General features: G+C 35.8%; 2 protein-coding genes across 10 annotated transcripts; both read right to left on the reverse strand.

Moving 5' to 3' along the window:
• Nucleotides 1–1,231: 1,231 nt before the first annotated feature.
• On the reverse strand, nt 1,232–18,423 carry LOC131316841 (uncharacterized). 9 transcript variants are annotated; one of them, XR_009197296.1, is made up of 9 exons: nt 15,867–18,360; nt 15,727–15,790; nt 5,572–5,937; nt 4,719–5,131; nt 3,759–3,965; nt 3,586–3,678; nt 3,348–3,470; nt 2,892–3,260; nt 1,308–1,592 (listed from the first exon to the last, which is right to left on the reverse strand). XR_009197296.1 is itself a non-coding variant. In XM_058346305.1 (3 exons), the coding sequence occupies exon 3, from the start codon at nt 9,787–9,789 to the stop codon at nt 8,530–8,532; it is 1,260 nt and encodes a 419-aa protein (XP_058202288.1). In that variant the 5' UTR covers nt 9,790–10,116; nt 15,727–15,790; nt 15,867–18,423; the 3' UTR covers nt 8,042–8,529. The 9 variants fall into 9 exon arrangements, 3 of the variants coding, with proteins under 3 accessions (XP_058202288.1, XP_058202289.1, XP_058202290.1); XR_009197295.1 differs by having other exon boundaries at nt 5,572–5,867; nt 15,867–18,356; XR_009197294.1 differs by having other exon boundaries at nt 5,572–5,872; nt 15,867–18,354.
• On the reverse strand, nt 6,106–7,662 carry LOC131316843 (uncharacterized). The gene is made up of 3 exons (XM_058346308.1): nt 7,424–7,662; nt 7,226–7,313; nt 6,106–7,133 (listed from the first exon to the last, which is right to left on the reverse strand). The coding sequence occupies exons 1-3, from the start codon at nt 7,660–7,662 to the stop codon at nt 6,576–6,578; spliced, it is 885 nt and encodes a 294-aa protein (XP_058202291.1). The 3' UTR covers nt 6,106–6,575.
• Nucleotides 18,424–22,003: the final 3,580 nt, after the last annotated feature.

The following is a 22,003-nucleotide window of genomic DNA, read 5'->3' on the forward strand; positions in this document are numbered from 1 at the left end:
TGTACATATACACCCACCCTTTGGGGTGCAAAAAGCGGCTCAAAATTTATAATTACAAATTCTAGATTTTGCTACAAAATATTTTGTCACTACTTGTTAGTTTTTCGTCACAACATTGTTGCAATGACAAAATATTTTTGTCGCCATTTCGTCACAACAAGCCCGTAGTAATAAGTTTGTTGTGACAAAGTTTCCAACCTGTCACAAGAAACCAAAAGTTATGGTGACCAGAAGAGTTTGTCACAAAAAGTTTTAGTAGTAGTGACAAAATATTTTGTCGTACTATGAAATTCTTTTGTCACCATTAGGTTGACGATTGTCACAATAAGTTATTTCTGTAGGGTATAAAAATCTTATGATGACAAATAATTTTGTGGCAAAAACTCAAACTGTCATTAGAAAGTTGTTGAGGCAAAAAAGTTTTGTTATTATTGGCAAGGTAATTTTGTCATCATAAGCTTGTGGTGAGAAAAGACTCATTCATAACAAAAATAAGACAATAGTGACAATTATTTCGTCACAACATCATTATTAATTTCATCACCAGAATCACAATTTTGTCAGAAAAATATTTGTCCAGACACAATTTGTGACAAAAACAATTAGTTCGCCACAGCCAAACTATACAAGATATTTCATCACAAGAAGAGGAGCAATTGCGACGAAGTGATTTTTTTTTTTGGGTAAATTAACTTGAAATAAAAAAGAGGATAACCAAATATACAGTCTACAAGGGGCATACCCCAGGAGGAAAAACAAAACAAAACAAAGATTTGAGGAAATTGAAGATCCAGGCCAAGTGGCTACATGGAGGATAATACTATAATCTAGCAAACTAATCCAGCAAGTGAACAACTGGGAGGAACCACCAAGGCGGAACCAGCAACGGCTGCTGCAAAGGAAGTGACAGTAACAACTCCTAAAACAAATGTAACCACAACAGATTCAGTATAACTGGTGCAGCTTGGCATACGGACAAATTTAATAGTTGGACAGATTGAGTAGCTAGTGCAGATTGCTATTAGTGACTGTGCGATTAATAGGCACAAAACAGCTCCTGTGATGGTGATCCATTATTATAGTCAACGAATTCCACACAGCAACTGAAACAAACAGCACATCAACACAACAACAACATCAGCAGATCAGCAGAATAGCAGAACGACAGCAACATATGAAATATCAGAACTACAACAACATGGCAGTATCTTTAGGAACAAAACAGCACATCAACAACATAACAGTACAGCTGAGCAGGTAACTGGAGCTTCCATTACAGCAAGAAGCAATATCAGAACATACCAAAATGCAGAAATTACAGCAGCAAGCACAAATTTCATTAACCAAACACAAATTAACCATGTTAAACAAGTATTTCCTAAGAAAACATTTGTAAAAAAAGAGATCACAAGCAAAGCAAGCTATGACATAGTCATTTGTCTCAATCATAAACAATACGATACTGCCTTTTAGCTACTAGTAAAAGAAATATTGTTCAAACCAAAACCTAAGACACCAAATCTAACATAAGGATTTGAATCCTTTGCAAATGGGTTTGAACATGTAGCCATCCCTTCAAAATTTTCAACCACCTGCAATAGTAGGAGTAAATCTAAAATTAGTTAAGAATATTTTCTTTGTTTAATCGGTAAAAGAATATATATAGAATATAAAAGAAAAGTACATATGGAAAGAGAAATAGTGGGTTGATGAGTAATCAATACCGAAAAAGTAATGCCAAAAAGCCTAAACTAAAAGAGAAAAAGGCCAAAAAAGTAAGGCAAATGACTAGTACTGGTAGACAACCAAAATACGTCAAAGCTAGACATTCAATTAGCATCTTAGCAAATTATGAATTGCACATGGCCTATTTAACTTGATTGATAGCCAACTTGAGAAGCTGTAATAAAGAATGAAGAAGAGGAGCAACAACAACATGGTTGGTGATGGATGTGTGTGGCAGTAATGAAAAAATAGCACATAATGCAAATGTGTCCAAAGCATAACATATGACATAGTCATAGCAGCAAAGCTAACTAGTATATTCATTTATGAGCTCAATTCTGAACCAAACCATTAACCTAACTTTGTAACTTAGCAGCATCACCAATCTAGAAAGAACAGCAGCAAGGGAAACCAACAGTCTCGAACATGAATACAATAGGACACTCTTCAGCCACACCTAAATGCATACCTAATTCGATATGATATGTTGCTCAATAATAGTGGAAAGTGACCAATAATGAATACCACACAAGCATGTAGAAAAGTCCTACAATTGAAATCCTTGAGATTATGTTCCATTGGATTGTATGTCATTGAATTTTCTCACAAAGTACCCATTTAAAAACTCCCATAGAGTCGGCATACTATTCCTTTTGGTGGACCTCTGCCAATCTTAAAACCAGGGTTAAGATTTCAAGATAGCATAATTTAGCCTTCAAAAACTCTAATAATGTTTTTAATGAAAGAAATTTAAGTGGCGATGGGCCTTGTTGAGAGATCAGATATCCATCCTACCAAGAAAGCAATGGACCTTGGAGGTTTTGTGGAATTGGAGATCAGTACTATGACAAGGTAATCTCCTTGAAACTTAAACTCCATCCTCTCTCTTTTATTAGGAATGGTCTCAAAAGTTTAAGTGGTATGGAAATTGGCTCAATAATGTCTATCAAGCTACACCCTCGTACATGATGGTGCACTAATTTGACTTATATATTAGTATAACATGAACTGATGGCCGACAATTTATATACTTGGCCAAGAGGACCATTTTTGTTGTAGACAATTAACAAAACAATTTAAGGCAATGAGCAATGCTTTTTATATATAGTTGTTCAGATTCGTCAGCTAATTCAAAGTTTCGGAATAAAACCTCAAAAAGTAGTTACCTATGGGCTTCTTCCACCAAATCGTGCAACGAATGTCTTGAAGGCCTGTTGGAGCTCTAGTTGTGATTCCTCTAACTTTGTAATTGTGCTTCTTTGAGCTTGTAACTCCTCCTGACATTCTTCAGCCTGCCTTTCGAATTCCTCAGCACACTTGTCAGATGCGTCAGCACGCCTACCAGCCTCGTCAAGCTGTTGTGCCAGCAATCGAGCCAATGCTCCTCTTGAAGTAGATTTACTGGGCTTCACGCCATAGCCAAAACCACGGGCATAACCAATCTTTGTTTTAAGAACGTCCTCACGAACCTCATCTTCTATTTTCTTATTACCGCCTTCTTGTACTGGTTGATTTTTTAGGATTTCCATCTTCTTCTACAATTACAAGGTTTTGACAACGTAAAAAATTCGTATATCTACTACTAAATGTACTAAAAGAAATAAATACTTATAACTACTTACATGGTTCTCAGCAGCTTGCGGGTGGACCCATGTACCATCTTTCTTTAGGTGAGTCACTTTATAAAGATTCAATTGGCTAGGCTCTTCTCGCGTCACTAAGTCTTCTCCTGACTCTGAGTTTTCCTGTTTTTGTTTAAACATTATAGAATAAAAAGCAATTATGATTAAGTACAACAAAAGTAGAAGTTAAATAAGAAAGGAGCCGTGGATGTAATAGAGACGATCTTAGTAATCATACCATTTCATATAGCCGCTGTATGAAAGACTTTGAACCTGACGTGTGATTCACTTCCAATTCCCCCCTATTCTCTATGCTAGCTTTACTTTGTTTCTGTAATTATTTAATAATTGGACAATATTACATGAGATATACAGCTGGGATTCTACGATAAAGGAAAGGATAAATCAAACCTTAAAGTCATTAGTCTTGAAATGCTCACACAAAGGAATTCAATCAACAGGCTCAACATTTACTGGTGGATGTTGAGGTGCCACCTCGGGGCTAAACTTCTTGTAGTGCAAATGGTAACGATGCTTGAACTGCCTAAAACGCATTGCCATTATCTTATCAACCACATTTCTTGTATGTGGGTCCTCAAACTTCACATCAAATTCACTCTGCAAAGGTAGAAATGTAGTCACAAAGTTGCAGTATTTGTACCCTAATTAAAAGGAGAACACCAATTTGAATGCTTAACAATGATCCATACATAGCTTAAAAGTTTTAAATAATTAACATGTAGTAAGACTATATAGAAAAAATGATTGAAATACTTATAGATCAAGCTCAAGACTTTCCATAGTAAACAAAAGAGAGTGCCCAAACCAAACCAAAATAAAGCCTCCAAAAAGGTGCACAGAAATAGCCAAACATGTGAGTCATGTCCATCATAGCACAAGCATAATTATAAATTTCCCAATCCATGTCAAATTACAATATTCTATCTTTTCCAACAAGTAAGAGAATTTATGAAATTCATGTCCAACTCAACCAATGGGCAAGTGATAGGTAAGAGAATCACCTCACCAAATGACCACTGACATAATGAGAACTCTACTTTGCGTGCGTGAGAGAGAGAGAGAGAGAGAGAGAGAGAGAGAGAGAGAGTTGAATTCAGTTCATATGGATGAAACTGAAAAGAATAAAAAATATCACTCTAAGTACAGAAAAGAAAAGTTCCAGTGCCAGGTTATGTAGATCATTGACTGATTGAATATTTCTAGGAGCCTTGCGTTTTATAGTACTTTAAATACATCTACTAAATCTTCAACTGAGTATTCCATAAAGTTTTTTCAAGCCTTAACCCAATTAAGTGCATAAGTAAATAGTAAATAAGAAAAAAAGTGTTGATTTCATAAGAATTAAGTTACCTAGAGGCGTTCAAAAAGGGGTGCTTTTTGAGCAACAGTCACACGCTTCCAATAGAACACATGAAGTGGGGCAAGTAAACAAGTGAGGATGCCTATCTCCATTTTGAATATTTTTTCTGCAGGTCCCACAGGTAACCATTTATCTTCATCGAAAATAACTCATTTTATCTTCTCGCCAGTCTTGACCGCCTCTTAACCTCGAAACCTCGTGCGACACCACGACCTCTTTTAACAACAGGGGCTGCCTCAATCTGCGGCTCAGCATCAAGAGTTGGTGGGGGTTGGGTAACCGCATCTGGATTTGGTGTCGATCGAGTCACCTTATCAGCAATGGGGTTTGCCTCATGTTGGTTTCTAGAAGGGGCTCGCTGGATATCCGATATTCTAGGCTGCTTCTCAGGTAACTCTAAAGCCTAAAATAACAAGAGACAATCCAAAAACATGCATGAAGAATAACTACAAGAAGAAACTTTGCCAAAAAAAATTAAGTAGAAAGTGTAACACCCCATCGACCCAAATTAAGCTCTGATGATACCCAACCGAATCAAACATAGGAATTATTAGTGCTTGAACAAAATCCCCCATCCCTCTTTGAGCAACATTTTATGATTTTTTTGTTCCTCACATCATTCTTGAAATGTATACCACCACAACTTTCCATGTTAACCTAAATAATCTCTTAATTACAATTTTCTAAAGTATATTACACTAATCCATTTAGTCATCATGCTTGATATAGTAATCTATAGACATAGAACCTTTTCACTTCTTAATCTCTCATATCTTTTGAGGGGAATATCACATAACGGCACGATAAAAACAAGGATAACATAATAAATCAGCCACATAGTACCTCCTCAAAAGAGTCAACAGAGTCATCATCATTGTCATCCTCACCATTAGATGGGTTATAGTCACGATCCTCCACATTAGCCCTATGGCCCCTATCAGCCCTGATTCATTTTCCATTCCCATTAGAATGAATCGAACGCGAAATGAAGTTGTATTATGCTTGAACCCAGTATCTTTCAGCCTCCTATCACTCGCCTTGACTTTCTTGTTTCTTTTCCTCTCATAATCAGTTTGCTTCTGATTTGCTAGGAAGCCTGGTTTCAAGAACTGTTTCCCGCTTTTGGACATGTTGTGCAACTATTCTATAAATCGATGTAGATTGTAATGTAGAGAAAGAAAATAATTGCAACAATACGCAAATTAATATCTGTTCACATTACCAATAAGTACATAACATTAAGACTTGCATCAGTAGATTCATGAGTTCGAAGAATATTCATCCACACATAAGGCATAAGAGAGAAGTTACATATCACAATCCATAACATCATGACATATATAGCAGCCTGTGGATGTCTTGCGTTGACACCAAAACTAATAGCATAAATTGACTAAAATCTCATCATTCATTGAACATAAATTTGATTGCTTACCTATGTTCTTCGACCTACTAATTTCATCTAATATAAGCATTGAATCATTGCTGAGCAAATAAGTTTCTAAAATAAACAATCAACTCCAAATATCACAAAACTAAATGTCAAAAAAATTATCAAAATTAAGTCATATCATGCTATCTTCTATTAATAAGTATCATCGTTGCTATCATCATCACTATCATTATCACTATCCTTGACATCTTCCTTCTCGCTGCAGTCATCAGTGTTGTAATCAATCATGGTATCATCTTCCTCGTCGACCTCATCATTGATAAAATCATCATCCAACAAAGACGAGCTTCCCATTGAAAGTATGACATCGGCATCAACATGGTCTGAGTATACGTCTGTTCGATTCAACGGGCTCAGACCTCTAGCATCAACTTGTTCAACTTCATTAGGATCGTTAGGCACAAATTGCTGATATATAGGGCTCATCATTGAAAATCAACACTTCAACATCGTCATCACCATCTTCTTTTTCTTCTTTCTCTGAAACATCAAACAAGTTTCTAGGGCATGTCTTTTGCACTACTTGCCATGTACCACCATTCTTTATGTCATTGATGTAGAAGACTTGTTCTGCTTGAGTCGTTAGCACAAAAGGGTCATCTTTATACCATTTGCAGGATATATTGACACTTGTCAAGTGACCATCTTTCTTTATTCTAGTCTTTTTGTTGCTAGTGTCCCACCAATCACACTTGAATAGAAAAACTCGATTTCCATGGCAGTATTGTAGCTCAATAATATCAACTAATATACCATAAAATTCAGTTTCCTCTCCTTTAACAAAAATACCACTATTTTGTGTACGTCGACATCCGTCACGTTCTTTGGTTTGAAACCTAACCCCATTCACAACTATACCCTTATATCTTGTGATTCGACGATCAGGACCTAACCTTAGTACATAGAGTTTATTTGTTGATCCAAGAAAACCAATCTCACGCATGTGTGCAACCTAGTATGTCAACAAAAGAAAAAAGAAGAAGGAATAAATAGTTGTCCTTACGATTGAATTAAACATAAACATAAATAATCATAATGGCGTACACATTTTCCAAACCAAGAAGCAAAATTTTGTTCATACTTCTGTTGTACATTAATATGGCTTTCTCTTTCATGCTCCTCCCTATGTGCACTAAATACAGATACAAAGATCACATTAATAGAAATTTGTATTTATAAAATTACCTCAAAAAATATATTTATACTATTTCTCTCATAAACCATTAGTTGAAGATAACTTACGTCAAATGAGCATCTATTTCCCGACAATTATTCAGCACATACCACTGAACCTTTTTGAAATCAGATTTTGACAACATATCGTAAGTTGAAGCTCCTAGAGGTCTTGCCTTTTGTGTGAAAACTGAAAACTCACCACCAAACTCTGCTTGACATCCATCATAATTTCTTTCTTGTTGGTTGAATCTTGTCTCAATACCACGCAAGTACATAGAACAAAATGTCATGCATTCTTTATCCATGTATGCTTCGACAATTGAACCACTTCGACAATTGAACCTTCTTGGCGGGCCGGATTACGCACAAATTTCTTAAGGGTGCCTAAGAACCTATTGCATATAGTATCCAAATGTGAGTAAACTATTTTATTAAAGGTCTTTCAAGAAGAGAATTATATTGAAAAACTAAAACAATAATAATAAATTACCTTTCAACGGGGTACATCCACCGATACTGAACTGGACCTCCTAATTCCACCTCATGAGGCAAATGAATTGCCAAGTGGACCATAACAACAAAAAATGATGGCGGATATATCATCTCAAGCTTGTATAATATTAAGGCAATATCCTTTTTCAATTGTTTCAAGACAGCTTTATCCACTGTTTTTGAACATAGCTGTTTAAAAAAATAGCTCAACTCAGATAAAACAGTGTGCACATCTTTTGTAAAAACCCATGTGATGCAATTGGAAGTAACCTTTGTAGGAATACATGGTAATCATGGCTCTTCATCCCTGATATTTTAGTAGTGGTAGCATTTACACAACGAGACAAGTTTGATGCATACCCATTTGGAAGCTTAACAGAGCTCAACCATTCACAAAATTTCCTTCTTTCTGGCAAAGCTAAAGTGTAACATGCAGGTGGCATCAAATACCTATCACCAACTCGTTGTAGATGCAATTCCTGTCTTATACCCATTAACTCTAAATCCAAGCAAGCCTTCACTAAATCTTTAGTCTTGCCCTCTATATTCAACAATGCCCCTAGCAATATCTCCATTATGTTCTTCTCGATGTGCATGACATCTAGATTATGCCTCAACATAAGAGTGCTCCAATATGGCAATTCAAAAAATATACTTCTCTTTGTCCAATTCAACTCTTGTTATGTACGCTTTCGCTTCTTCTTATTAGGTGGCTTCCCAAATATTATATTTGAAAAATGGGTCAGTTGCCTAAGGACATCCTCCCCTGACAATATTTCGGGTTTTGACCTATGGTCTTGCTTACCATCAAACTTTTTACTTCTCCGCCAAACATGGTTGTGATCCAAGAATCGACGATGGCCCATGTAACATTGCTTTTGTCCATTCTTTAGTGTCAGAGAACATGTATCGTTGTTGCAAACTGGACATGCCAATTTCCCCTTGGTGCTCCACCCAGACAACATCGCATAAGCAGGAAAATCATTTATAGTCCACAATACCGCGGCATGTAACTGGAATGTCTCACCACTATATGCATCATATGTCTCGACTCCAGTTTCCCACAATTCTTTCAGCTCATCGATTAATGGCCGTAAATAGACATCGATATCATTACCTGGAGAGTCTGGTCCAGGTATAAGCAACGACATCATAAAGAATGGTTCTTTCATACATTTCCAAGGAGGCAAGTTATAAGGCATAAGAATCATAAGCCACATGCTATAATTGTTACTCATACTGCCAAATGGATTAAATCCATCACTTACAAGTCCAAGTCGCACATTGCGAGGATCTTGAGCAAACCACTCATGCTTTTTGTTAAAATCTTGCAATGCCTTGGCGTCTGCCGGATGCCTAATTTTATTCTCTTCTTGAAAGCACTTATTTTTATGCCACCTCATATCTTGCGCAGTTTTTGCGGACATGAATAACCTCTGAAGCCTAGGCTTTAAAGGAAGGTATCTTAATACCTTTTGAGGAATCTTTTTACGCTTACCTGGAGCATGTTTCCATCTAGAAGCGCCACAATCCGGATTCGGACATTGTTGCAAATCTTTGTTTTCCTTCCAAAATAGGACACAGTTATTTGGACATGCATGTATGGAGATATAACCAAGGCCAAGCTCGCGCATTAACTTCTTTGCCTCATAATAGGATTTTGGAAGTGTCTCACCATTTGGAAGAGCATCCTTAAACAACTTTAAATTACTATTGAACAGTTTGTTGGAAGAATTATGAGTTGTTTTCAAATGAAGCATCTTCAGTAGGAAAGACAATTTAGAGTAATTTTCGCAACCCGGATACAACTCACACTTTGCATCTCTCAACAATCTCTCAAATTTGTCCACTTCTCTTTCAGGGACATTAGGCGGATTACTACTTGATCCTTCAGCCGCCCTAGCATTTGCAAATGTCCCCGTCTGTAACTCATCTAACATTTCGTGAACATCATTATACGGGTTCTCATCCCAGTCACCTCGCCCGTCCTCTTCACATAATTCATTAGCTTCATTTTGATCACGCGACTATGAAGGTTCACCATGATGTATCCATGGAGAGTAATCCTCCAAAATACCATGCAAAAACAAATGTTGCTTAACTTCATGTGGTTGTCTAATGTACACATTGTTGCACTTTTTACATGGACATTGGATTTTGCCACCCTGACCAGCATAAGTGTTTGCAATTCGCAGAAAATCTCTCACCCCTTCAACGTATGTCGAACACCATCTGTCTTTAAGTTGCATCCAACTTTTGTCCATGATCTATCCTAATTACCAACAAAACGAATATAATAATTTATACACTAAGCCATTGGCCAAGAACTTGGGGTACAATTCTAAACACAAATCTAAGTCGAATGAGGGAAAGTGGAGAAACATAAATAATAAACTAGTGCATAAATGCTAGTATCCAATAGAAAAAACTCCAACCGGTCAATCTATTTGACTAGATAGCAAATAATCACTAACTAATATACAAGATTCAAAGCATGGCACTCACTTAACTACTTTTTAGGGGTTTTACAAACTATCTATGGTATGTCTCACAAGGTAACCACTTAAGCATGTGGGCGCCTTATTGCCACAACAAAAGCAGATTTGGATTTTTTTTTCCCGTTGGCCATCATCGGTCTAGTACTTTATTTTTATTCTACCAGTCTAGTACTTTTAGTTCCTTTTCAATAGGAAGAAAGTTTGTTGATTTGGCATCTCAAAAGTCCAAAATCTATTCTAATGTATAAAGGGGAGCACATGTTTGGTGTAGACAAAAAAGTGCCATTGTGTCAAATTTTAACTTTCCCTTATTACCAACTTGAATTACCCTTAACATTCTATAACCGAAAGGGCAAAAATCTATTCTATCCTATAAAGGGAGAGCAACTTTTGGTGTGGACTCCTCTTTGAGGCTAACTCACATTTTGCTCTTCCCAAATTGCCACAAACAAAAACAAAAAAAAAGATTTTACATTTTACAAACCCTCTATATCTAATAACTGTAAGGGCAGAATAGTAAAATATCATAACACTACCCCACGATCATAAAAGACTTGCAGTTACATAACTCTACCAGTTATTTGTCCTTATTTCCTAAATTATCCATGGCTGCAAAAAGCTTCATCACTTTCCCCATCTAGTAACTCCAACAAATAATCTAACCTCACACAAAATTAAGAAGGTATGTTTTGTCCTCTTCCGTGTTTTCCTATATGAATGCAATTTACTTAATTCACCATTGCTTTTTCCCCACATTACACAGATTCAATGAGTCAAAAAGTAGAAAGATTAGCAATAAAGTAGAAAGAGTTTTTCCCTTACAGTAGCTTTATATGACAGAGTTGTTTCAAATTTTTATGTACTGTTTTTATTAGAAAGTAGTTTTCAATTGAGGTAGTTTTTTTCCCACATTTACTAAACACGGATTCAATGATTCCAAGAAGTAGAAAGATTAGGAATTTGGGCATTGTCTGAAGTCAAAAGCCAAAGAATGTTAGTAGGAATTTGGTCTTTCGTCGTCGGTGTTTGTACTCATAGATGTTTTTCTTTTTCTCCTACCAACATATTTAGTTTATTGCTAACTAGAGGCCGGCTGGGCCACACGTGATGCGTGTCCAAGTTGAATTTTGACAAAATATGGATCAAACTTTGACAAAATAAGTAAATTTGATTTGCGTACGCATCGTGTGTGCCCCGGCCTCTAGTTACAAATTAAGCAAACAATACACGTGGTAACTGCTCCACCTACACAGAAAATACAGTTTCCTTCCTCAACCCACTGAACAAAATTGTAACGACTCTAATTTTTAATGAATAAAAATTTCATTTAAATTTTGTTATTTCTTTTAATTTCATAATATTGCTTTTAATATTTCTTTTTAATTCCTATAATCAGTCATAATTAGATTTTAGCCCTTTAAAAATTCGTTTCTTGATTAAAAGCCCTACTTGGCTAATATAGTTAGATTCCAACCGATTAGTTGGAGGAACCGAACCAAACTATCAATTCACCTAGTTATAATTTCCTAACCTTAGATGAACCTTTTAACCTTTACCCATTGGACGATAGAAGTTAGGAGAAATTTTATCCATTGGACAATAGAAAACCTAGATTTTCTATCAAATATATTTTGTGCTAGATTTGATAAAGTACTCATATATAGTTGTATATAGACTTATATAAACATGCCTAAAGGACATTTGGTTATTTTAAATATTTTTCAAATATATATTACCTTATTCCTTTTATCCATTGGATAATAAGTTAGTCTTACTAGATGGTACTAGGATTTATTAAATAAATCACATCCTAGATTTTCCATGTGATTATATCTTTAAAGATATGTATATATGTACCTTATAATATATTAACCTAAGATACTCTAAGTACATAATCTAGTATTATAATGGAACATGTGCCAATTAGGTTATTTTAATAGGAAATTTTGACCATAAAATTTTTTATTGGATACTTGTAAATCTTACTAGATTTCATAGTACAATTATATATATACTTGGACATGTGTGTGTGTGTGTGTGTCTATATATATATATATATATATATATATATATATATATATGTAAGAGAGAGAGAGAGAGAGAGAGAGAGAGAGAGAGAGAGAGAGAAAGAAAGAGAAAGGACGAGAGAGAGAGAGAGATTGGATTGTAACTTGTCATCTTCCATAATCTTCTTATATCCTTTCAATCTTTGGTTATATACTTCTCCAAGCAAGATTTACCTTCCATTGTCCTTGTTAATCACTAAATCTTTGTACAACCCTACTTTCTTTCACAAAATCTTCCAAACCAACCCTAGAAGTACTAAATCTAGCCATGCAAGCCTAGAACTAGGAAGAAGATGTACAAGCAACCCTTGACCTAACCCATCAAGCTTTCAATCAAGCATGAAAGGTGAGAAAAGATGAGATATATATATATATATATATATATAGAGAGAGAGAGAGAGAGAGAGAGAGGGAGGGAGGAGAGCCTTGGCCTATAAATAGCAAGTCATTCCAAGCTTAAACTCACACCTTCATTCCTTGCTCCAACTTCTCTCTAGAAATTCTAAGCTTTCTAAGTACCAAAGTTCAAGTTTCTTGAGTTTTCTTGAAGTTCTTGAGAGCTACCACCAAACCACCTCCAAAAACCACCCCTAGATCTTTAAAGTAGCCTAGTTTAGTTAACAAAGTTGTTTCTAGGAAGAGAAAATCCATCTCTCTTCCTTTCGAAGCACTTCGGAGCCGTTACGCCGCCGATTCGCAAAATCGACGACCTATTCTCAAAACCGACCAACCGCCAAGAAGTAAGGTAGAGTCCCATATACACTATCTCTAAGTATACGTAGAATCCCTTGACCACTCACTCAACGTATAGCATAGAACTGTATGTTGGAAAGTATAACGTAGAATCTTCTTATACCCTATCTTTAAGTATATAAGGTTATCTATCGCCTTTGAGGTTTGAAATGCATGATAGTTAGTAAACTTATTCTCGCTAATGGAAGTATGAGCATGTTGGAATAATCAACTTCTACTCTAATAAACATGTGTTGTTTTGAATTTCCCACAAAAGAAGAAAGAACGATTTTTCAAAAGATAAGACTGTATCGTTGATAGAAGTATTCGTATTTTGATCTTTAAATGGTTATGAGCATGTATACATGAATTGCTTGCATTACTTGTCTTGTTGTAAAGCATAAGTGATTTTCACTCCAAAGGCGTCCGTACATGTGGGGTTATGCTTTAAGTAGTGGTTTGAGCATGATTAATAATATAGAGTTGGATGATCTTACTAGTTTAGTTTCAAGATTACAATGAATGATTTATGATTGTGTATGTGAAAAGTTCTACCGCGGAGTCGTTGCATGAAAACGAGACACAAAAATCGAGAAAGTAGAAACATGACACCTAGGGTGTGGTTAATGAAAAGGCGTGTTTTGAAAAGGTGAAATGTTTTGGAAACCGCAATGTGGTCGGACGTGGTAGCCCATTGTGTGGTGTGTGTTTTGTGTGCCAATGGGAACCCGGTGCGGCGGAACCATTGTGAGGATACTCGGGAGACCGGAACGGCGGAACCTAGGTTGGGTGTGTGGCTTGGTTTTCCGCGGAGAGGAGCCAATGCAAAGTGTGCCATGGGAACCCGGTGCGGCGGAACCATTGTGAGGATACTCGGGAGACCGAAACGGCAGAACCGAGGTTGGGTGTGTTAAAAACAATTTTGAAAACGTTGATATGGTTATGAAATGTGGAAATTGGTGACACGGTCTACGAGGAGTCGCGTAGGAGAAACTCGAAAAATCCTGGACACCAACGTTAGTTGAATAGTGAATGCGGATGTGTCATTGTTAACTGTTTTGTCGAATAGGTATGAACTATGTGCAAAGCATTGAATTTATGATCGTTTGCTCGTAAGTTAAGGGTTAGTGGGTATGGGTTACTCTATTGAGCTTTTGTAGCTCACAGTGTTACCTTTGGTGACCCTAACATATTATATTGGTGGCGACGCTAGTATAATGTGTCAGATTTTATAGATGAACAGGGTGAACTCTACACCTTGGAAGCCTGTGGAGCCGAGGAGCTGGCCAGGATGGAGGAACAGGCGGAGCAGTAGATAGGAACCCTAGTTCCCTCCCTTATTTGAATAAAAGTACTCTTTTGAGATTTATGTTGTAATATTGAGCCAGACTCTATTTAGATTTTCAATGAAAATGTTTATTTAACGTTCCTAAAATTCGGGGCGTTACAAAAACACTTATGAGAAAAATTACTCATCACTGACAATCATGTTCTAACACTCTGATGCAAGGATTTCTACTAAAAGGTATGTAGATTCTATCTTTTTCCTACTTTACTGATCACCTTCCCTTTATGGGCTCTCCCTTTTAATTTTCTAATGAAAAAAGTTTACAGAATTTACCTTTGCTTAAACTAACGCCTTTTTTTTAGGGCGAAAGAGAGTATCACAGTGTGTTACTCTCACCAATAGTGAGAGGTTTAAAAATACATATATATTAAAGAAACTTTAGAGGGTCTATTCTAAATTTATGGTCTGTTCAAATTGGACCCCAAATTTCGTAGAATTAGTGTACTCAAATATCAAAAGGAAATCGAAAAACACAACCCACTTTGAATGATGTTTAAGTACTTCACATATTTATGGTACTACCAGACGAAATCATGCACCACCTACTTTCATTCCTGCCAATGAAAATAGCAAATCAAACAGGCATTTGATCAAACATGTGGCTTTCACCTCTCTGCACATTCAAACCGTTGTCAAATTCATGTTCTAAAAGTGACCTAGTCCAGATTAGTATAGGGTGTTACTTATATTAGATGGGCCTTGGTCATGCTCCAATTTGTTACTGATGGAGAGAACATATTAGGAAAAGCCCCAAATTTGAATCAATAAGACAAACCTTCAATTATGATTTACTAAGATAAAACTCAAACCAATAATGGATTTGCCATAAACTATGTATTACGGACACGGCCACATGACACGACACGTCATATTAAGGGACACGTTTCCTGGAGCAATTAAAATAAGAATTTATAAGAATTATATCAAAGCCACTAGGACTCCACTATTTCCTAGAACAAGATCAAAATCCAGTGCACCTAAAAATGATTTCACCGGTCTCTTTTGGGATTGCAGGGAACAATACAATTCTACTACTTCCAGAAGCAAGACCAAACTATAATGCCCAATGAATTGAACAAAGCAAACCAAGTAGGAAGCAAATATGAGATCAATTATTCACGCACAAAATAAAAGAAAGAAAAGGAAACACAGAATCCCTTATTGTGGCACTCAAACCCATAAATAGGAGCAAACATATCTATTAGATGTGAAGAATATGGAGAATATGATTACCTTGAGATGAAAACTCCTCTCAAGCAAAACTTTTCTCTCTGAAATCCGCCGAAGCTTCAAAACCCTAGACTGAAGAGGTGTGTTAAGAACGAATTAAGGGGAATCGTGGGTGATAAGAGGGAGAATATGATTACCTTGACCTTGAGATGAAAACTCTTCTCAATCAAAACTTTTTCCACTAAAATCCGCTAAAGCTTCAAAACCCTAGACTGAAGAGGTGTGTTAAGAGCGAATTTAAAGGAATCGGGGTTGATAGGAGAACCAACAGAGCAAAAATCGCTAACTCCTTTAGCGCGCAAAATTTTAGTCGGTGATAGGAGAACCGATAGAGAAAAAATCGTCTAACTCTTTGACCGCGAAATTTTTTAGTGTAGCTTATAGCGTTCAATTTTCATGGGAAAAATCTGAAATTAAGGTTTTATTGATCCAAAAAAATCTGTCAGTACATACACAATGGTACCGCTGGGTACCGCCCGAAATACGGGGCCCACCTTAAAGTACCGCACAAGTGATCCAAACCGTTCATTAACTTTTAAATATTTTTTTGAGTGGACTTGTAAAAAATCAATTCCGTTGGATAACTGCAACTACCTTATTGAAACACTTTTATATAGAAAAACTATGAGTCTAATTAGTTTGCATGACTAAACTATTCCAATGAGGTGTTACGGGTGTCCGATAAACTTCATTATTGGTATGAATGATCTCCTCTACAAGATTCAAAAGATAGAAGGTTCCAATTGTAAAGAAATACCTTGGGCGGTGATCAGGTGGTGCATTACAAGACTTTAATAACATCGGACACATTGAATGTCCTCTGATCACATGGTTGTCAATTTCTAATGATCTTCAATTTAGGGTACCAATGATGGAATTGGTAAGATAAGAAATTCTAACGGTTTAGATCACCTATTATAAGAATAGACTCAGCAATGACCTTTGAAATCTATACGTTCAACTTACTTGGTAGTAAACTAAGTCATCTAATGTAGTTGAATGTGTAGTAGCCACGCGACTATGACACAACCATGACGATCGATACCGTTGATTTCCTTGTACTTGTCGATTAAATCATTCATGTAAATTTATGACTCGATTGGGTTCAGAAAGCTCCTTCATCTGGATTCAAATAAATAAATAAAATCATATTTTCTGTCCGATCAAGTGTCTAACTATACCCAATTACCCTCATCATTTCTAAGAACTATCTAATTCATATTATGTAACAGATAGACAGTTTTGATTGCAAAATGTAAATTTCTAGAGACTAATATCTGTTGGTCGCCAAAAAAAAAAAAAAAACTAGTCACAACATCCCTAGTTTGTTGTAGTGTACACCATGAATTCATATAATCAAATACCTCATACGCTACTCTTTAAGTTTTACACATTAATTATCTGTATGTTATGTCCACACATTCATATATCAAATATTTGTGTCACAATAAAATTAAATATTTGGTATGTGATTACTTTTTGTTGTTTGTGCAAAGAACTATTCTCTAAAATGTAGAAGATAAATGGTTGACATCGCAAACAAAGGTCTTGGGTGGGGCACTATAAGCAGGGTCGATCAAAGTATTTGGGGGCCCTAGGCCAATTTATTAAGTAGGGCCTTAAATTTTTTACAAATAAACAATAATAAGAGATAATTCTATATATAATTATATAAATATACTGGACAACATTTCACAATTGTAACATATGTTTTGGTTCAGTTGTTTGGGTGTTCGCTTGTGATCTATTAGGCACAAGTTCGAATCTTATTAGCCACAAATTTTTCCACAAACCTATCTTTTGCTAAATAAAAATTTAAAAGAATGTCTAGAATGGGAATCAAGCCCAGCCAAGGTGTGCGATCAATCCTCATTTTAGTACCATTGAACCAAGGAAGCTTATACGATTTGTATTGCAAACAAGTAATATATATAACTTCCTTTAACGGGTGGGCCCTCTTTTGGGGCCAAATTTGAGGGCCCTAGGACTAGGCCTCTTAGGCCTTGCCCTTGGGTCGGGCCTGAGTATAACGGTGTATTGCCTATAAACCTAAATGTGTCCAATCATGACGATTTTGTTACAAAATATTTTGCAGTAATAGTAATTCATTGTTGTGACCAATTATTTTGTAACCTTAATCTAAATAAAATTTTATTGCCACAAATTTATGGTGACAAAAATATTTGGTAGCAAGACTAAAACTATTGCGACCAACTATCGTGACGAAATCAGTATTGTCATCATAGCTCTCTCTTGTATCTTTGTTGCCACACATGAAATTTTGTCACAACAATTAAATCTCTTGTGACAAATAATTTTGTTGCAAGTACCTACAGCAATAGCAAGCAAATTTTTTTTGTCACTATATGTGCAATCGCAAATCTTTTGCAACAAAATGAATTGTAGCAATAATAATTTAATGTTGTGACAAACGATTTTGTCATGGTATATCCGAAACATTCCTTTATTGTGACAAACTTCTCGTGACAAAATTATTTCGTGACAACATCCAATTCCGGCCGGCAAGAAATTTTCCCGCCATTCTTGTTGTGACAAAATATCATAACAAAATTGATTTTGTCACAACAACTCCACTGTCGGCGACTTGATACTACAAAATTATATTTCGTCACAACAAGTGAACTTATTGTGACAAAATTAATTTTGTCAAAATGAATTTCGTAGCAAGAACTAGAATTTGTTGTAGTATATATAAGTGTGAATGCGTGTACATAAGTGCGAAATGGGCCTTGAAGTCTTCCCTTTTTTTGGCATGTGAGTTGTATTGTCGACGGTTGTTAACCGATGGTTAGAAAAATTCTAGTGTTAGGTTGCTTGCAAGAAACAACAAAAAAAAGTCTAGAATAGGTTGTCATGTAGTACTTAGGTTGAGTGTGAGGGTGACTAAAAGAGATGGCTTGTTGGAGTGAGCAAAATCACATGTACTTCTTGGATTTTGGTAAGACTTATTTCTATTACCCAAGGGATAAAATTTTCCCTTGTAATTATTGACCAATGGTTAAGATTTTCCTAGAAAGCCTATTTGTCCTTTAGACATATATAGACATGCTTAAAATAACCTATGAGGTACACATACATATATATATAAGTACCTAGAAAAATCTAGGGAAGATATGGTCAAGATTTTCCTAGAAAAATAATAGGCCAAAAGGTACATGTACCTATATATAAATATATTTGTGTACTTAGAAAATCTAGTAAAATATTTTACAAGGTACATATACCTTTTTATAAATATATAGGTGTACCTAGAAAATCCATGGTAATAAATTTATATGGTACATATACATATCTTTAAGTATACAAGCACATGGGAAATCTAGGAAGTGATTATTTAATAAAATCCTAGTACTTGTTGGTAGACTAACCTTATTATCCAAGGGGTAAAGTTTACCCTAACATGCATTGACCAATGGTTAAAAGGGTGAGGTAATATATTCTAGAATAATACCTTGAAATGACTATAAGTCCTTTAAGCATGCTTATAATAATCTATGAAGTACATATGACTATATATAATCTTATATATGTACTTTAACAAATCTAGGATGGTACCTTTGGTGGAAAACCTAGGTTTTCTATTGTCCAATGGATAAAAGTTTTCTAACTTTTATTATCTAATGGGCAAAGGTTAAAAGGTTCATCTAGGGTTAGGAGAAAGCAACTAGATGAATTGGTAGTTCGATTCTTCCAACTAATCGGTTGAAAATTGATTCTACTTGCCAAGTAAGATTTCTAGCCAAGAAATGTAATTTAAAGATTTTATTTAACTTGTCAGGAAAATATACAAGTGTTTTTATAAGCATACTTGTCTTTAGAAAATGACTAAATTGTTCGGTGCGAAAAGATAAAATTTTATAAGTCTCAAATTTAATTATGACGGATTATTAGAATTAAAAATGAATTTTTAAAAGAAATCAAGTAATTAAAAATAAAAATTCAAATATTTAACGAAATTCTTATTTTCCAAAAATCAGGGTCGTTACAGCGATGCTTATATCTTTAAACAAAAAATGTGGATGCAAGTGATCTAGTGAAGAAGATAGTGATTGAGATGAGATTTTGTATCAGCTCAAGAGAGAGGATACACGGTACAACTTTGAATGTCCACTTATGTTATAACTGCCAAATATCTCCTAAAAATTTTAGGGGGCCTGACCTCTTGGTTTTAGGATGTTTTTGTGCTGTAATGTACTTGTTTTGTGCTGTGTTTTTTTTTTTTTGTTTAGGTTGTTTTTTCTTGTACTGGTATATTGAGTTTAGGCTGTATGTTTTTGTTTCAGGGGTATACACCGGTGCAAATATGTTCGCTTGGTTTTTTCAATAAATCTATACTTACCAAAATTGGCAAATTGTCTTTATAAGTTGTTACAATATTACAGCTAATTACATACTAGAATATGACATGGATTTCCTATTTGAATAATTGTTCCAGAATGTATGCTTGTCTTTTCCTTTGTGTAAGTATTTTGCGTTATTTTAGAATGTAAGATAGTCCCCCGGCTATAAATAACCATGTTCGTGAGGGCTAAGTGTTGAAGGTAAAAAAGACCAAGTTATTAATTAAATAATATTACATTTAGTGTCCTTGAGGACCATATTGTAATTTAAAATGGAGCACGTCATAATTTTTGACAAGTATGAACCGTGGAAAGTTAGGTGAGGCATCTACCATTCCACCTCAACCAACCTTCACCAAGGCAAAAAAGAGCAAGTCGACATTACCAAAGACATATTTTTTTTACTTGAAGACCATATTATAATTTCAAATTGAACGCGTCATAATTTTCAGAAATTATGAACAAACATTTTAATGGCCGGTTCAATAATTAATGGTCCAATATAAATAATTATTTGGATGGAGGTGGGATATGTAAAAAATGGATCCAAACTTCCCGTTTGGAAGAAGACTTGAAATTGGAGAGAGTTCTCATAGAGGGCCATCAGCACCACGACACCCAATCCATCGTTGGTCTTCGACATGGTTGGATGATTCCCAACTTGAAAGAAGAGTGGAGAGAGTCCTCACAACAGATGGGGTTGTTATGGAACAACCCCTACAGTTGTCACCTGCCCGATTGCCAGCACCATCGCCCCTAACAATCGAAACTGATATGGCAAACAACTCTCGTTCCCGACTATGAAGACAGATTGACAGAGGCAACAATGACAACTCTCCACATATGCAGTTTTCCCCTGTGGATGCTTGGTTGGCCCATCACAAAGCAAATACTCGTGATGATTTGCCGGTAATCCACATGCGTGGGTACCGCGGGGTGATGTCGCGCAACTCATTTCGAAAATGGCGTAGAGCTGGTACTGAACCACCACCGGCGAAGGTAGGTCGACGTGAAGATCAATGGCGCCTCCTTAGATTAGATTACACCCTTGGTTTGTACGACAGCCAAAGCAAACAAACGTTTATCAAGCCTACATTGCAGTATGATGCAACTGAAGATGCTTTTTTCATACTAGATTGGAACCAATCTTCGTTTGAGGATGATACTGCTGCCTTACTTAATTGGCCTCTAATGTTTGAACAGAGGAACAAGTTGGAAGCAAAATGTCATAAGTACCTACTGAAAGTGCCTAAAGCACGCTCTGCATAACTGATAGATGGAAGAAGGCCAAACTGTCTCCACAAAGACGTTTGCGAAAGGCTCCAGTTGGAGATTAATGCTATGTGTGGGCGGCTAATCCGTCAAGGATTGATAATAAAGGCTATGAGGGCTACTGAAAGAGATAGGTCGGACCCATACAAAACAATTAGAGCAATTAAGCGGGATCCGCAATACGCAACCGATAAGGAACTATCAGATTATTCTAATAACGAATAGGAAATTATGTATTTTGTTGGGCCATTTGATTTAAATTATTATGTAGGGATTATGTATTTTGTTGGGCTATTCGGTTTAAATTATTATGTAGGAATTATGTATTTTGTTGGCCTATTAAGTTTAAATTATATGTAGGGATTATGTATTTTGTTGAGTTTTTATGTCTCCCCAATGGGACCTATCTTCCATTCAACCTCAACCAACTTTATTTGGGCCAAAAAATGGCAAGTAAAAAGATACAAAAGACTTTCTATGACATAGAAAAAGACCATCATGTTGATTGAGAGAGACCAAGTCTTATGGACTATGTCATATTTAAAAGACAAAGTTTAAGGTTTCCAAAGACTACACTTTTTATCTTTAAAGACCACATTGTAATTTGCCAGGGGCCACGTTACATTTTCTGTCAAGTATTAAGCGTG

The sequence above is a fragment of the Rhododendron vialii genome, chromosome 2a (assembly GCF_030253575.1).
Source record: "Rhododendron vialii isolate Sample 1 chromosome 2a, ASM3025357v1".
In the NCBI taxonomy this organism is placed as follows: Eukaryota; Viridiplantae; Streptophyta; class Magnoliopsida; order Ericales; family Ericaceae; genus Rhododendron; species Rhododendron vialii.

What these genes read in the sequence shown, in the direction of transcription:
- LOC131316841 (XM_058346305.1), bottom strand. Translation starts at nt 9,789, where the DNA reads ATGTTAGATGAGTTACAGACGGGGACATTTGCAAATGCTAGGGCGGCT.
- LOC131316843 (XM_058346308.1), bottom strand. Translation starts at nt 7,662, where the DNA reads ATGGATAAAGAATGCATGACATTTTGTTCTATGTACTTGCGTGGTATT. An exon ending in GAAATAGATGCTCATTTGAC is followed by an intron (nt 7,314 to 7,423) that starts GTAAGTTATCTT and finishes ATCTGTATTTAG; the next exon opens with TGCACATAGGGAGGAGCATG. An exon ending in CTTCTTGGTTTGGAAAATGT is followed by an intron (nt 7,134 to 7,225) that starts GTACGCCATTAT and finishes TTGACATACTAG; the next exon opens with GTTGCACACATGCGTGAGAT.